General features: G+C 57.3%; 3 protein-coding genes across 3 annotated transcripts; 2 read left to right on the forward strand and 1 right to left on the reverse strand.

Moving 5' to 3' along the window:
• The first annotated feature begins 259 nt into the window (after window positions 1-259).
• BLOC1S1 (biogenesis of lysosomal organelles complex 1 subunit 1) lies at window positions 260-3,961 on the forward strand. Its single transcript, XM_029204105.1, has 4 exons — window positions 260-431; window positions 1,166-1,238; window positions 3,340-3,472; window positions 3,755-3,961. The coding sequence occupies exons 1-4, from the start codon at window positions 371-373 to the stop codon at window positions 3,863-3,865; spliced, it is 378 nt and encodes a 125-aa protein (XP_029059938.1). The 5' UTR covers window positions 260-370; the 3' UTR covers window positions 3,866-3,961.
• A 1,059-nt stretch (window positions 3,962-5,020) lies between these two features.
• Window positions 5,021-8,760, forward strand: RDH5 (retinol dehydrogenase 5). Its single transcript, XM_029204106.1, has 5 exons — window positions 5,021-5,368; window positions 5,920-6,247; window positions 6,414-6,672; window positions 7,964-8,127; window positions 8,423-8,760. Exons 2-5 carry the CDS (start codon window positions 5,938-5,940, stop codon window positions 8,644-8,646), a joined length of 957 nt encoding a protein of 318 aa, XP_029059939.1. The 5' UTR covers window positions 5,021-5,368; window positions 5,920-5,937; the 3' UTR covers window positions 8,647-8,760.
• Window positions 8,761-9,941: 1,181 nt separating this feature from the next.
• On the reverse strand, window positions 9,942-13,150 carry CD63 (CD63 molecule). The gene is made up of 8 exons (XM_029204138.1): window positions 13,039-13,150; window positions 12,399-12,475; window positions 11,280-11,468; window positions 11,038-11,112; window positions 10,840-10,935; window positions 10,596-10,733; window positions 10,268-10,351; window positions 9,942-10,098 (listed from the first exon to the last, which is right to left on the reverse strand). The coding sequence occupies exons 2-8, from the start codon at window positions 12,462-12,464 to the stop codon at window positions 10,033-10,035; spliced, it is 714 nt and encodes a 237-aa protein (XP_029059971.1). The 5' UTR covers window positions 12,465-12,475; window positions 13,039-13,150; the 3' UTR covers window positions 9,942-10,032.
• Window positions 13,151-15,276: the final 2,126 nt, after the last annotated feature.

The following is a 15,276-nucleotide window of genomic DNA, read 5'->3' on the forward strand; positions in this document are numbered from 1 at the left end:
TCCTGGGAGCCTCTGCTCCCGCAACAACCGAACCGTGATGGACAGCCTGGCAACAACAACCCTCCTGGGAGCCTGAGATCCAGAGAAGATTAAAAACTGGTTCTGCAATTTGGGTACGAAACCCACATTCCCACACTCACCAAAAGTGAGCTCCCAATAAAGACAAGAGCTCACCTGACCCTACTATCCCCTCCCTTCCCAGCCAAGATCCTCATTACCTACCACCCCAAGTCTCAAAAGGAGGGCGGTTCCGGGCCTCACGTGACACTGCAGTCACGTGACCCCCGGGCCCAGCGGGAGCCGAGCAGCTCGTTCCAGTTCCGGGAGCCGGAGGGGGCCGGGCGCGCCCTGCCCCCAGCCCGCCGCGACCATGCTGTCCCGCCTGTTGAAAGAACACCAGGCCAAGCAGAATGAACGCAAGGAGCTGCAGGGTGAGCTAAATATCCAGTCCGCCGTTTTCCCTCCCGCCGCGGCCTAGCCTCAGCCCGGAGCCTGGACCTTGAGTAACGGCCCAAATCCAAGGAAAGGCGCAGGCCAGTGGGCGCGGGCATGTGGGAGAGGGAATCAGAGGAGCTTTTTGGGGAGCTCCGTTCTCTTGCCAACGGGCCCTGGTCTGTAGCAGCGCTCCAGTCCCCCACGGCAACGCCCCCCACGCTGTCTCCGCGGCATCCTAGCCCCGCCCTCTGTCACGGAACGCTGTGCCGATTGGTCCAGTGAGCCGCTCATCCTGGAAGTGGGAAGGAACGCTCCTGAAAGGAAGCGGGTGTTGGGGTCCCGGCAGAGCTGGGATTTTTGGAGGCCTGAAACCACCGAAATGGGGGTGGGGCCCTTGTTTCCTGAATCCGGGCTGGGAATCCCGGAGTTACCAATCCTAAAGCCAAGACATTGGGAAAAGCGTGCCTGAGAGGCTGGAGTCCTGGGCGCTGCCACAGACTCGTTAGCGTCCCCGGGCGAATCGCTTCCCTTCTCAGGGTACCAGTTTCCTCACCGCTAAAATGAAAGGGCTTGCTTTATGTTTTGCAAGGTCCTTTCAGCTCTGGCACTCTGAGATTAGTTGAAATGTTCCCACAACTAGCAGAATAGTAATGAATGGGTGGGGGAACCTTAAGCACCACCCCTCAAAAAACCAAGTCTCCAGTCTAATCCCTTTTCCCCCTCCACCCAGAGAAGAGGAGGCGAGAGGCTATCACTGCAGCGACCTGCCTGACAGAAGCTTTGGTGGATCACCTCAATGTGGGGTATGAACCTCTTCCCATCAACACCAACCCTGCCCCCCCAAGTTTAGGCACTGGCAAGGTCTAGCCCTCAGACTGCTCTTGAGGAGATGAGATGTTCTGCTCATTCCCCTATCCTCCTCCCACCCAGCTTAACTTTTATGGAGAGAGGCTTGAGCCAGCTCTGACCCCTAACAAGGGCAGAGAGGAACAGCTGCGGTGGTTGGAAAAGCAGCCAGATTTCCCCTTCCCAACAATAACTTCCCTGGTGCTCACAACTTGATGCCGTCTGGCCACCTCTCTTCACCCGTCCAAGTCCAGCTGTCACTTCCAGCAGGAGGGAGAGCACCGTCCTTCACCACAGCTTCCCAGCCCCTCCTTCTCCACCTCCCACCCTCTGGCAGACCTGGAGAGCAGCTGGCAGGAAAGAGATGGCACAGCTGGTGAGGGTGAGGGCAGAACCTATGCCAGGAGCCACCTTAGAGCCAGGCTGTCACTTCCCTTCCTTCTGGGTCTCCAGAGACCACCCCTTGCTTTGGTCCTAAGTGAGGATGCCAGTAATGACCAGTGACTTGGGAAGGAGCAAAGAACATTGTCTCTTGACCCTGAGTGACCCAGAGAAGTGGAGAGATGATGATCTGATAGCCAGGCCATCTGTTGGGAGAAAGGAGGCAGTATGATGCCTTCCACCCCAGGGCAAGTCGAATAGCTTGGCTGTGAAGTCAGAGACTGAGTCACCCAAGTGAGCCAGGCAGGAACTGTCACCTTCATTGCTCATCTCGGGAAGATTAGAGGGAGAGAAGGCTGTGGTTGGGGCCTCTGATCTCCCTTCCCTCCAGGCCTCTCCCTCCACGCAGTGTGAATGAGAGAAAGCAAGAGGTCAACAGGGAAAATAAGGAGTTCAGGAACTCCCAGGGGAATCTTGAAGCATTGGGAGCACCCTGCTATGACTGTTTCAGCTCCTCCAACACCCCGTACTGTGACCCAGCTGTCCCCCAGAGAGAAGGGACAGGGTCTGTGCCTTTCCTCCCTCCCACATTGGTGCCTCCTGGGCTCTGCTCTGTGGTTGGCCCAGGCTTCTCCTGCTCCTCTTCCTTTGCTAGGGGCCACCCCTCTTTCAGCTTAGAGGGCAGCTAAGCCAAAGCCAGATTAGAAAGGGTTTTGTGTTGCTGCCCACGGCTCCTCTCATTCCCCAGAAAGGAAAACAAAGGCTCAGTCTATCTCAGCCCCTGTCAGGTGTCCTTCCCACTCTCTAGACACCCCCCCGCCCCATCCCCTTGTCCCCTCCAGTCTCCACAGATTCCAGTGGGTGGGGGCAGCGGATGTGGAGTCTCTCAGCTGACCCAGAGCTTTGGGGTGGGGAATGAAAGATTCATCAGCCAACAAGGGGGAACAGTTATTGCACAGTTATTGCGGGGTGGGGGGGGGTGAGCGGGGGGCGGGGATACCAGCCTTGGGGCAGTAATGTAACTGCAGGCAACCATGATCAAGGAGAATAGAAAACCTGTTGCCTAGAGCAGAAGGAAGAGAGAGAGAGAGAGTGTGTGTGTGTTCGTTCATCTGTGTGGGCGAGAGGAGGACTGGGAGAGAGAGCCAAGAAGCAGCCCTTGGGATATCTTCCCTTGACCCTGAGTTCCTGGGGAGGGGGTTGCTCTCCCATCCCACCCCAGATTCAGGGAGGAGCCCAATTTCCCTTCCCAACTTCTCGCATGGATCCCTGGCCTTCCAATCATTGCCAGATGTGTCCCTGCCGCTGGATTTCCCAAGCTTCCCCACGCCCCTTTTTCCCTCCCAGCTTCTTCCTCAGTGATACCCCTCAGCCCCACCAGGTTAACCCTCCCTTTTCTCACCCAGCTTCAAGAACTCCTCTGGGGGTAGGAAATGGTATGTTTCTGGTCAGCTCCCGGCTAGGCTCTCCTGGGAATCCTGGGAATGGAAGGAAGGGACCGGGCTCATTTGCATGTACATCGTAGTCATTTGCCTCACATCCAGGAATGGCCAAAATCACACGGTTTTCTCCAGCCTGACTCCTGACCGGCCTCCCACTCTGGCAGTGGGGTATCAGTTCTGGAGACCACTCCCCACCAGCTGGGGGAGTTGACCTCCTTCCTCCTGCAACCTCTAGCGTGGCCCAGGCCTACATGAACCAGAGAAAGCTGGACCACGAGGTGAAGACCCTACAGGTCCAGGCTGCCCAGTTTGCCAAGCAGACAGGCCAGTGGATCGGGATGGTGGAGAACTTCAACCAGGCGCTCAAGGTAGGCCACGCTCCCTACGTCTCCAGCCACATCCTGCGCCCCCATTGGCTGCCTCCAGTGGGGTCACCTCAGGCCTGGGGTTGAGGAGGAAGTGGGGATCGTCCCAGAAACCCCAGAAATCTATGGCCCCAGTGTCACAGAAGCTAGAGAAGTAAAAGCAGCTGGTGGGTCCACGCAAAGCCCTTTCTAGGGGATGGAATGAAAGTGCCCCCATCCATCCCCTAGAGCCACACCCCACCCACCCTGACTCCCGGACTCCCACACCCCACCACCACCTTCCAGGAAATCGGAGATGTGGAGAACTGGGCTCGGAGCATCGAGCTGGACATGCGCACCATTGCCACCGCGCTGGAGTACGTCTACAAAGGGCAGCTGCAGTCGGCCCCCTCCTAGCCCCACTGCCCTCCCCTCCCCCACTCCTCCTACCTCCCCCAGGCGGGCAGGAAGGAGGGTGACAGGCCATGAATAAAACACAAGCCTCCATTTCTCTGTGTTTGTCTCAAGGAGCTACTAGCTCAGTGTGGGGGGTAGGAATGGAAGGTTCGAAGACTCTTCCTCTGAGCAATGGTACCTTTTGGGTAGAGGCTGGAACTAGCTTCCTCTTACAAGCTCAACTCTCTTCTCCTCCTTGGGCCTGGTACCTGATGCAGGTTACTGTTGGGTAAGCAGAGGGTGGGAGTTTCCCACCCCTCCCCAGAGAAGGGCAGGGGGCCCTGTCCCAAGCTTCCTAACCCAGGACTTCCATTTCCCGCAGAGGAGAAACAAGACAGGGAGCAGGCCTGGTCCAGCTCTGGCTCTCTGCCTCTCCACGTGCTCACGGCCTCTCCCAGCCTGGTGCTAAGCAGTGTCATGAGTCTGGACCAGTTGGGAGATTAATTCTTGGGCATGGGAGCACTTCAGGGCAGGGAAGGGGGAGGAGTGACAGGTCCAAGGTCACCAACAGAGAGGGGCAGCTGCCATCCTTGATAGATCCCTCCTCTGAACAATCTGTGACAGGACTTCCCTTGTGGTGCAGCGGTTAAGAATCCGCCTGCCAATGCAGGGGACACGGGTTCGAGCCCTGGTCCAGGAAGATCCCACATGCCGGGGAGCTACTAAGCCCGTGCGCGACAACTACTGAGCCTGCGCTCTAGAGCCCGCGAGCTGCAACTACTGAAGCCCGGGCACTGAGAGCCCGTGCTCTGCAACAAGGGAAACCACTGCAATGAGAAGCCCGCGCACCGCAACAAAGAGTAGCCCCCGCTCGCCGCAACTAGAGAAAGTCCTGCACACAGCAATGAAGACCCGACGCAGCCAAAAAATAAATTTAAAAAAAGAACAAAAAACAACAACAACAAAAAAAAAACGGGGCTTCCCTGGTGGCGCGGTGGTTGAGAGTCCGCCTGCAGGACACGGGTTCGTGCCTCGGTCCAGGAAGATCCCACATGCCGCGGAGCGGCTGGGCCCCTGGGCCATGGCCGCTGAGCCTGCGCGTCCAGAGCCTGTGCTCCACAAAGGGAGAGCCCACAACAGTGAGAGGCCCGCGTACTGCAAAAAAAAAAACAAACAACTAAGCCTTGTGGAATTCAAAAATTTAGAAAAAAAAAGAAAAAGAAAAGAATCTGTGACAGAGGTGGTCAGGGAGCCCCACTGGAAAAGAGAGCCAAGCAGGGCACTGGGCGCTTCTGGCCTGTAGCAAGCCCTGGCTTCAACCCACAGGCCTCAGCCTCCCTGGCTCCTCCTCCCCCACCCCGCCCCACATGCACTTAATACTTCTGGCACCCAGTCCACCTGCCTCGGACTTTGGCCTCAGTGGTAGCTAGTGGGAGCCTGGGAAGCCCTGGAGCAAAGTTTCTCAAGCAAAGCAAAAGAAGAAACTTCAGGTGTCGTAGTGCCTGCTAGCTTTCCCCTGAGAAGGTAAGCAGGGTACTGGGAGCTTGGGGGCTATGAGAAGACTGGCAAGATGTTCATGTATTGATAACTCAAAGCCTAAAGCTTTTCATGCGCCTCCTCACACTTTATCCCCTTTGATCCCCCGCGGTTCCCAGGTGGGTGTGCTGGGTGTTAGTCCCACTTGGTAGATGAGAAAATAGGTTCCGAGACACAGTGAGGTGCTCGGCCTCACACAGTAAGCTTGGAGCCAGCAGGACTAAAATGCAGGGGCTCCGTATGTGTCTCCAAAAATAAGGCCCAGCTGGTTTAGCAGGAGGTAAGAGGTGATAACAAGATCCCTCTGCTCCTGTGTGGCGGGTCTGCACACAGGACCCAGCTCATCTGGTTTTAGTTAAGTTACCCACAGATACAGGGTCTGCCCAGATCTTCGCTTTACTTAGATGAACTGTAGTTTGCGAGTCTCAGTCTGCTCAAACCAGAGACTTCCAGTTATGGGGAAGATATGAGGGCCGAGGGCTGGTGGGCCAGAGTAAACTAGACAAGTCTCCCTGCCCGGCTTCGGCTGCCACCTGCAGGTCACTTGGGGTCCGGCCATGTGGCTGCCTCTGCTTCTTGGAGTCTCGCTCTGGGCAGCACTGTGGTTGCTCAGGGACCGGCAGAGCCTGCCCGCCAGCGATGCTTTCGTCTTTGTCACCGGCTGTGACTCGGGCTTTGGGCGGCTTCTGGCACTGAGGCTGGACCAGAGAGGCTTCCGAGTCCTGGCCAGCTGCCTGACCCCCTCAGGGGCAGAGGACCTTGAGCGGGTGGCCTCCTCCCGACTCCACACCACACTGCTGGATGTCACAGATCCCCAGAGCGTCCGGCAGGCAGCCAAGTGGGTGGAAACACACGTCGGGGAAGCAGGTGAGTATGGCAGGGGGCCACCGGGAACGGGGCGTAAGGTGTGCACTCGCAGGGGCTGTGGGAAGCTAGAGGGACTGCGGGGGAGGAGCAGGGCTCAGATCCTCCCGGAAAGGAGAGGGCCCATTGGAATGCCTCACCTACCCTGTGCCTGTCTCACCCCCCACAGGGCTTCTTGGTCTGGTGAATAATGCCGGCACGGCTGGCATCATCGGGCCCACACCTTGGCAGACACGGGAGGATTTCCAGCGGGTGCTCAATGTGAACACACTGGGTCCCATCGGGGTCACCCTCGCCCTGCTGCCCCTGCTGCGGCAGGCCCAGGGCCGGGTGATCAACATCACCAGTGTCCTGGGCCGCCTGGCAGCCAGTGGAGGGGGCTACTGTGTCTCCAAGTTTGGCCTGGAGGCGTTCTCTGACAGCCTGAGGTGAGGGGTGCAGGGCCCTGCTCCCAGTCCGGGGGAGCCCACCCAACAAGCAGGTTAGCATCTGCCCTGCAGAGCTGATGAAAGCAGGGCGTGGTGGAAACTTAGAGACAGTTTAGGGCTTGAGTTTGTGGGTTCAAATCCCAGCCTTCTCCCATGTGAGCTTGGTGACCTTAGTCAGTTACCTCTCTTTTCCCCAGTTTGTTCCTCCTCTGTTAAATCAGGATGAGAAGGCCCGCCTCATGGGTGAGTAAAATGAGGTATATGTGAGGCCTCAACAGAGCCTGGCACATAGAAAATGCCCCCGGAAGCCCGCTCTCATTCTTATTGTTATTATTACTAATAACAACTATTACTTACCATGAGCTAGTACCTCTACTGAACACTTTCTCATTCGATTCTCCCCAAAATCCTGTAAGGGTCGGTGTTAACACCCTTAGATAACGTAAGTTACCCAAGACCACATGACAGTTAGTGGGGGCACTGCCACGTATGCCCAGGTCTGCTTGCCTACAGACCCTGGTCATTACATTCTCCTGCCCCTCATCTTTAGACAATAACGTTCAAAGTCCCACGAGAGCACAAGGGAGACTTAAGGATGACACAGGAGCAGAGTTCGATTCCCCCAAGCTGGGCCCACCTCCTGAAGGAAGTCTTCCTCTGTCACCATCACTCAGCAAATGACATCAATATCTACTTTTGTCCCTATGCCTGTCTTTTAATCTTCCAATCAGCATCACAGAACATGTACTTTATACTTGGACTTCTGCAATCTGTGCCGAGCACTCCCGCCTTCCCCCAGCAAACACCAGTCTACACCCTCCATATCCAGCAGTTGGGGCTCAACCCTGTGTTTTGGGATCTGGGGACTGTGGTTCTTCCAGTTCAGGAGCTGGCAGATTGTGGTTCTCAGGCCAGATCCCGCCACTGGCCTACAAGCTAATAATGGCTTTTACATTTTTAAACGGCGACAGTGTAAATGGTTATATAAGTAGCTACATAATATCATTAATTTTAGATCTGCAACGTGGAAAATATTTACTGTCTGGCCCTTTAAGAAGTTTTCAAGTCCCTGCTCTAGATGCTAGAAGAGAATACAAAGGAAAACAAACTTCAAAAATACCTCCTTCCCTCTGCCCCACTTGCCCCTCATCCCAGGGCAGCGGGGATATCCCTTCCTGTCATGACCACTGACCCTGTGATGCTTTCCTATCTTAGCCTCCCTACCCATGTCCCTGAAGTCCTCTCCCTATAAAGACCAGAACCCAGAAACCTCCCTCTGCCCCCACTCCAGGCGGGACGTGGCTCCTTTCGGGGTACGAGTATCTATCGTGGAGCCTGGCTTCTTCCGAACCCCTGTGACAAACCTGGAAAGTCTGGAGGACAGCCTGCAGGCCTGCTGGGCACGGCTGCCTCCAGCCACACAGGCCCTCTATGGGGAGACCTTCCTCACCAAATGTGAGTGATGGGCCCACGCAGGGGCATATGAAGGGAAATGAGAGTGCCACAAAGGCCAGGCCTGCACCAGCCTGCTGGGAGGAGGTGGGTAGAGCAGTCAGGGAAGGGGTGAGGGTGAATGGGATGCCATAGAACACCCAGGCCATGTGCAACCTGCCCACTCCCCAAACTGGGGAGGGGACTGAGGACCCCTCTCACCTCTACTGGGCAGCAAGCCCCAGGCCCCAGGAGATAGGGCCTGAGGTAGGCTGGAACGGGACAGGGACACTGATTACAACCGTCCGCTGGGCCGCAGATCTGAGAGCGCAGCAGCGCATCATGAACCTGATCTGTGACCCGGACCTGACCAAGGTGAGCAAGTGCCTGGAGCATGCCCTGACTGCCCGTCACCCCAGAACCCGCTACAGCCCAGGCTGGGATGCCAAGCTGCTCTGGCTGCCAGCCTCCTACCTGCCAGCCAGCCTGGTGGATGCTGTGCTCACCTGGGTCCTTCCCAAGCCTGCTCAGGCGGTCTACTGAACTCAGCCCTCCAGCAAGAGGTTGTCGTTCAAGGCAAGGACTTTGATTTATTTCTGTCCCCCACCCTGGCACTGCCTGGTGCCTGGTACAAAACAGGCACTCAATAAATGTGTATTGGGGCTTCCCTGGTGGCGCAGTGGTTAAGAATCCGCCTGCCAGTGCAGGGGACACGGGTTCGAGCCCTGGTCTGGGAAGATCCCACATGCTGCGGAGCTACTAAGCCCGTGCGCCACAAGTACTGAGCCCACGTGCCACAACTACTGAAGCCCGGGCACCTAGAGCCTGTGCCCTGCAACACTAGAAGCCATGACGATGAGAAGCCCGCACACCGCAATGAAGAATAGTCCCCGCTCGCCACAAATAGAGAAAGCAACGAAGTACAGCAACGAAGACCCAACACAGCCAAAAATTAATTAATTAATTAATTAAAATGTGTGTTGTTCAAAACAAAACAAAAAACACTGTAGGTGGGCAAAAATGAAGGTGCCCAGTGGAAGATCCCATGTAACTCCTAACTAACCTAGGCTGACATCCTCCAGGGTCTCTGGCCCATTTAGTACCTGCAAAACAACCAGCACCCACTCGGGGGTGCAAGGGGATTGTCTTGCATCTGTAAGGCATCTTTGAAGCTGCACCTGGAGGGGTGGCCACTAGAGGGCACTGTTGGATGTTTCCTTTCTTCCTGGAGTAAGGTTGAAATTCAGTGTTTGGAGTGGGAAGGGGGGCATGGGGAGGTGATGAAGAGGGGTCAAGGCCAAGCTGGGTGGTTTCCATGGGAAAAAAGCCAATACCCTCTTAAATTCTTCTGTTATCTAACGTAAGTCAAGAAGGATAGACACTGGCCACACAGGTATAAAAGCAACTTGTCACCATCCTGAAAGGAGCCAGGCCCCCTTGAGGGTCAGTGTGGCAAGGAGTTGCTGGGCCCTCAGAGGTGGGCAGAAGGCCAGGGAGAAGATGTCGACAGTGGATGTGGGCTGCTCTCTCCCAGGTAGGACCTTTGTAGAGAATCCCTTTGACGTGGGAAATGGCTTCACGAACCCTTCAGCACTGAGCCTGGCAGCAACAAGACTAGGAGACAGGGAGGGCAGTGGGCCTCAGCCTCCTCGGGATCCCCACTTTCACTACCAGCCCAACGAATGCCTTCAGCACAATCCTCCTTTCCTCCACACCCCCCAAAGTAGGCCTGCCTTTCCAGAGGTGCAAACAGAACGAGGTCCCAGAGGACAGGAACATGGATGAGGAGGGGGAAGGGATAAAGTATCACTCTTTAGGACAAACTGAGACTCTCTCTCTTTTCGGTCTGGAAAAATAATCCGTTTAATTGAAAAACCTGGAGTATACTACCCACTCCCCTGGATGAGGGGGCTGAAGAGACTAGACCCCCTACATCACCTCATAGCCACTTCGGATGCTCTTCACAAGGCAGCAGGCAAAGACGATACCCAGGACCTAGAAGCAAAGACAGAGATGGGGGTGAAGAGGAGTCAGGGAAGCAAGGTACCCGGGGCCCACCCAAGAGACCCCAAACACCACCAGGCCTCCCCTCCCCAGGCCAGCACCTCCTGCTCAGCACCCTCCCACTGCCCCTAGATCCCAGGTGCTCAAGGGCGTCTCTCACCTCCACAAAGGCAATGCCCAGGGCCACTGCAGCCACCACCAGCACTTTGCTCCTCAGCCAGCCCCCGATCTTCTCCACACAGCCCTGAAGGGTGGCAGGCACACAAGACGCCATCAGAAACTTCCCACCCACCTTCCTTGGACCATCTGTCTCTCCCCCACCCTCTGTACCTTTAACCCCACCCCTAGTATTCCCAAGTTCCCTCCCCACCCCTGACGCCAAACTTCCCAGAGCCCCAACCCTCTCCACCTCCACCCCGGGTCCCTCTTTCCTCCTGAAACATTTCCCAGCTTCCCCAAGTCCCCTACTATCTCAGCCCCCTCCCTACCTCAGTATGGATATCCTTCACGTTGAAATTAATCCCACAGCCCTGAGTGACATTGACACAGCAGGAGTCAGGGACTCGCTTAGTCACAATCAGGATCTTCTCCCAGTCTGTGTAGTTAGCCGCCCCGCAGCACTTAAACTGTGGAAAGATATGGGGGAAAAGGCTGTGAGGTGAACCTCTATCTTCAACATGGAGATGAGAATCTCCTTCCCCCATTACCCCTGCTCCCAGCAACCCCACTCACGTCTTCCTGCATACTGTCCAGGATCGATGCTGTGTGGTTGTTTTGGGGATAATTCTGCATCTGCTGCCGGAAATCCTTATTAAATTCTGATATCACCTGGGAGTAGGGAGGAGCACTGCTGAGGCCAGAATTCAGGGAACCTGGGTCCCAGAGCATCCAGGCCTCTGAGGCAAGGCCCTCCCCTTACTCCCTGCTTACCTTGTCTCTAAACACATAGCCAGCAATGGCTGCAGCCACCTCCACCAGCATGATAAGGGACAGGAAGATGGCAAACTGCAGGTGCAAAGGACGGGAGTCACGTTTGGAGTCTGGGTGAGAGGGGCCTGCCGGTCTTGGGAACGTTCACCAAGGTTTCCCTCACCCACCCACCCCGACAAGCCCCCTCCAGAGAAATGCCCTTCCGCAGTCCCAGGCACCCAGGCTGGCCCGTACCCACTCACCGTGATCATAAGGCAGTAGTTCTCCTTGCAGGCTCCACAGCAGCCCACAAAGGCCACCAGGAAGAGGAAGGCACCCACTGCGATGATGACCACGGGCAACAGGGAGCCAGGGGTGGCCCCCGGGGTGATGGTCTGATTCAGGACGAGCTGGGCCCCTATGCCCACAGTGATCAGCCCCACCGCAAAGGCCTGGGAGGAGGGCAGGTCAGGATTCAGAAGACCCACAACCCATCAGCCCTTCACGGTGGTGTACCCAGGACACAGGCAGAACCCCGTGCCATACAGACCGATTCTCACAGCTCCAGGAAACTTTTGACTATGGGGGAGAAGGAGGACGCATCCTTGCCCCACAGTGAGGGCTGGGAAATTGTTCAAGGCTCTCTGGGAGAAGGCAACCAGGAGGAACCATGCCTTCCTTCAAGCAGCTCCTCACCAAAAGCAAACAGAGAAGTTCCCAGAAAGCCTTGAGCCCAGGGCACATATTCCTAACAAAGAGCAGTGCTTCCTTTGAGCCTCTTCCTATGGGCCTCTGGGCGCCCAGAACCGCCCTCTCACTGTCCTCCAATGCCCCCCACATCCTCATCAGCTGTGACTAGGGCTCCTCAAGCCAACTAGGCCAGGGGCGAGAAGGGAGGGGGAAAAGGGGGTAAAAGTAGCCTGCCCCTTCCTGGACAAACAGTAGCCTCTCCAGCCAGGAGCCCAGGACGGGAGCAGTGGAGGTGGGCAGAGCCCGTACCCACCCCAAGCAGCCGGGAGGGGTGATGAGGGAATGGCAAGAAATGAGGGAGTGGAGGGGGAGAGAGGAGGGTGGCGATAGCATCAGGCGGTTGGCTGGTTGCCCCACTGCCCCATATCACAAGAGACTGGGTCACCAGACAGGAAGGGCCCGGAGGGGTTACGGGGAGGGTGGCCCGCCATTGTCGGTCCAAACCAGCCTCAGAGGTTCCTGAAAGCTGGAGGAGAAGAGGACGGCCGCGCTGGCCTCGGTCGTTCCCGGGCTTTCCTTCCACATCTGGTCCCCAGCTGCCTTCATTCCTGGCCCCTCAGCCCTCACCACTCCGGAGCCAGGTCTCCCCGCACCCTGCCAGCGCGCCCTCACCGTCCCCGCTCCCCACTCACGCAAAAGGCCAACAGAAGAACGTAGAGCAAGAACTTGACACATTTCATTCCTCCTTCCACAGCCATGGCTGCCTGGCCTGGGGCAGAGGGGACGGCAGGGGGATCAGAACCTGTCGAAGGGGGATCTCGGCTTCCGAGCTCCCTGCCGGCCCTCGAGACCTTCCCTGCGGGGCCCCCATTCCAAGCCCCTCCCACCCGGAAACCCGCGGTCAGATCCACGTCTCCCAGCCCCCTCTTCTCCCCGCAGGAGAGGGGTGGGGGCGCCCGCCGCCCAGGCCGGACCCCGCCCCGCCGCCTCCGCGGCCCGGGACCCAACCCAGGGCGCCGGCGGGGGCCAGCGCCGGACGCCCACCCTCGACCCTCCAGCCCCCAGGCGTTAAACACCCCCCTCCCCACCCAACTAGTCACGAGAAACAGTCCTCAGCCCCAGCCCGACCCCCAGGCCCTTTCCCCTGGGCTCTGACCACCGCCAAACAAAAGTGCGGCCGGCGCCCCCCCACCCCCACTCCGCCCGGGCCTCCGGAACTTTGCAAAGTTGCAAGGGCCTCGGGAGCGGCGAGGAGCGCGGCGGATCTTCGGAGGCCCGGGGCGAGCCCCTCCCCACCCCACACGGAAGCCGGCGCGAGCCCCGAGGCCTCACCTGGGCTCCCCGAGGCTGTGCGCTGCTCTCCTGCCGCGGCTCAGGGGCTCTCTAGCTGCGCCCCCCCGGCTCTGGCCCCGCCCGGCGCGCGGCCCCGCCCCGACTCCAGCCACAGCCCCCTCCCCCGCCGAGTGGCCCCAGCCTCCCTCATGTGACACGGGAACAGCTGCGGCCTGAGTCACCCGGCCCGCGTGGGGAAGGCCGAGCCCCCAGCCCGGTCGAGGCCACGTGGCCCCTGCCCGTAAGGCAGTGCCCACCCCCGCAAAGAGAGGACGCCCAGGGCAGGACCTCGGGGTGCCTGGCGCCCTTCTGGCGCCGCCAGAAGGGGGCCACCTCGGGGTAGGAGAGCGGGATCCGGCGCCGCCTGGTTCTCTCTGGCTCAGGGAAACGGAGGAGACGTGTGAGAGCCAAAGGAGGGATGAGCGGCCCGAAGTTACTCTCTGAGCGCCCGGCCGGGCGGCAGAGCTGAGTCGAGGTGACAAGATGGTCTTCAAGAGGCCTGCATTCTCCACCCAGAGCCCACTCCCTTCCTCTCGCTCCAGCTCCATTCCACCCCTTCCCCGAGTCAGCAGAGGGCGCTGCTGGCTCTCTGGAATCGGGTGGGGGCAGAATAAACTTTCAGAAGGTCCCCAGCCTCACATCCTGGGAATCCCCCAGCGTTCTAGAGTGGGTGTTCCTGTCCCTCTCTCTCTTAGTCCCTTCTCCATTGTCTAGGGCTCCTGAGTAGTGAGCTGAGAAGTGGAGGAAGCGCTTCCTAGCACCATTCCACCCAATCATGGCACGTCAGAGTCAGATCCCTCCCTCTGGGAGAGGATTGCTGAGGTCAGCTCCCACCCCTCCTGGATCAGCCTGTTAACGGTAGAGGCGTGGGGAGGACACTAAGGCGGGCATGGCATATATCCCCTGGATTTCTCCATCCCATCCTAGCGGACAGCCCAGAGGGCAAGGCCAGGAGAGGACTGGAAGGTGAGGGGGTTGGTCTCAAGCTGCCTCCCTCTCTGTGGGCCGTGGTGGTCCGCAGAAGGAGCTGTGTGAACAAGCAAAGGACAGAACCAACCACAACACCCCTGCCCCCCTGGCCTGGACCCAACCCCTTAGGTTCTTCTGGTCCTGCCTGAAGAACCGTTTCCTGAGCCTTCAGTATGTGTGCACAAGGAAGGAAACTGTAAGAGCAGAAGGAAGGAGATCTGGGCTGGGCCGAGGACCAGTTTCCAGGATCACAATCTTCCAGCAAGACACACCAAGCCCCTTCTGGACTTTGCTTCCCAATTATCACGGCAGGCAGGCCGTGGAGGAGGAGCAAAGAAGCTGAAGAAAGGAGTTTCATCTGTTTCTGCCAAGCACATGCTGGGCGCAGGGCCAGCGAGGTGAGGCAATTGGTGGCCCCGTCCTCTGCCAGCAGGCAGAACCGAGCCCACACTGTGAACAGAGGCAGAAACCCCTGGTGGCAGCTGGATGAGCGCAGAGGGAGGAACAGGTGGTGCCTCTGCCCCAGAGAAGAAAGAAAAAGAACAGATTTCACAGAGGTGGGTGGTGCGCTCCCAGGTGACCTTAGACAATAAAAGGGTAGTCTCTCCGTTCCAGGGACAAGGAAAGGGCCAAGTGTAAAAAAGGAGTAGTTTTCAAAGTCCATGGGGACTTCAGTGGTCCAGTGGTTAAGACTCCGAGCTCCCAACGCAGGGGACCCGGGTTCGATCCCTGGTCAGGGAACTAGATCCCACATGCATGCCGCAACTAAGACCCGGCGCAGCCAAATAAATAAATAAATATTTTTTAAAAAAAAGTCCATGACACGTTGGGGTTGGCCAGCTCACAGGGCTGGGGAAGGATGTGGTGACAGATGGAAGTGGGGGAAGGTGGGCTGAAGTCAAGATGTAGAAACTTTAGCTACCTCACCACCAAGTATAATGCTTGGTCTTTGACTGAATCTTTGCCTGAACAAACTGTGAAAGACATTTTGGGAACAGCTAGGCAAATCTGAATATAAACTGAGGATTAGACATGAGAAAGTAATTTTGTTAGCTGTGATGATAGTATGATTATACAGGAAAATTATTTTTTAAAGTTGCATACTAAAATATTTAAGGGTGAGATGTCCTGTCTGTAATTTATTTTGGAATACTTCATAAAACAATAGATGAAGCAAAAGAAGAAGACAGTCTAGGTGACAGGACTGTTGAGAACCTAGTGGCTGTGTGGGGTGTGTTCTAGAGGCAGAGGGGAGAGGGTGGGTGAACT

The sequence above is a fragment of the Monodon monoceros genome, unplaced genomic scaffold, assembly GCF_005190385.1.
Source record: "Monodon monoceros isolate NGI ecotype Baffin Bay Population unplaced genomic scaffold, NGI_Narwhal_1 Super_Scaffold_6, whole genome shotgun sequence".
NCBI lineage: Eukaryota > Metazoa > Chordata > Mammalia > Artiodactyla > Monodontidae > Monodon > Monodon monoceros.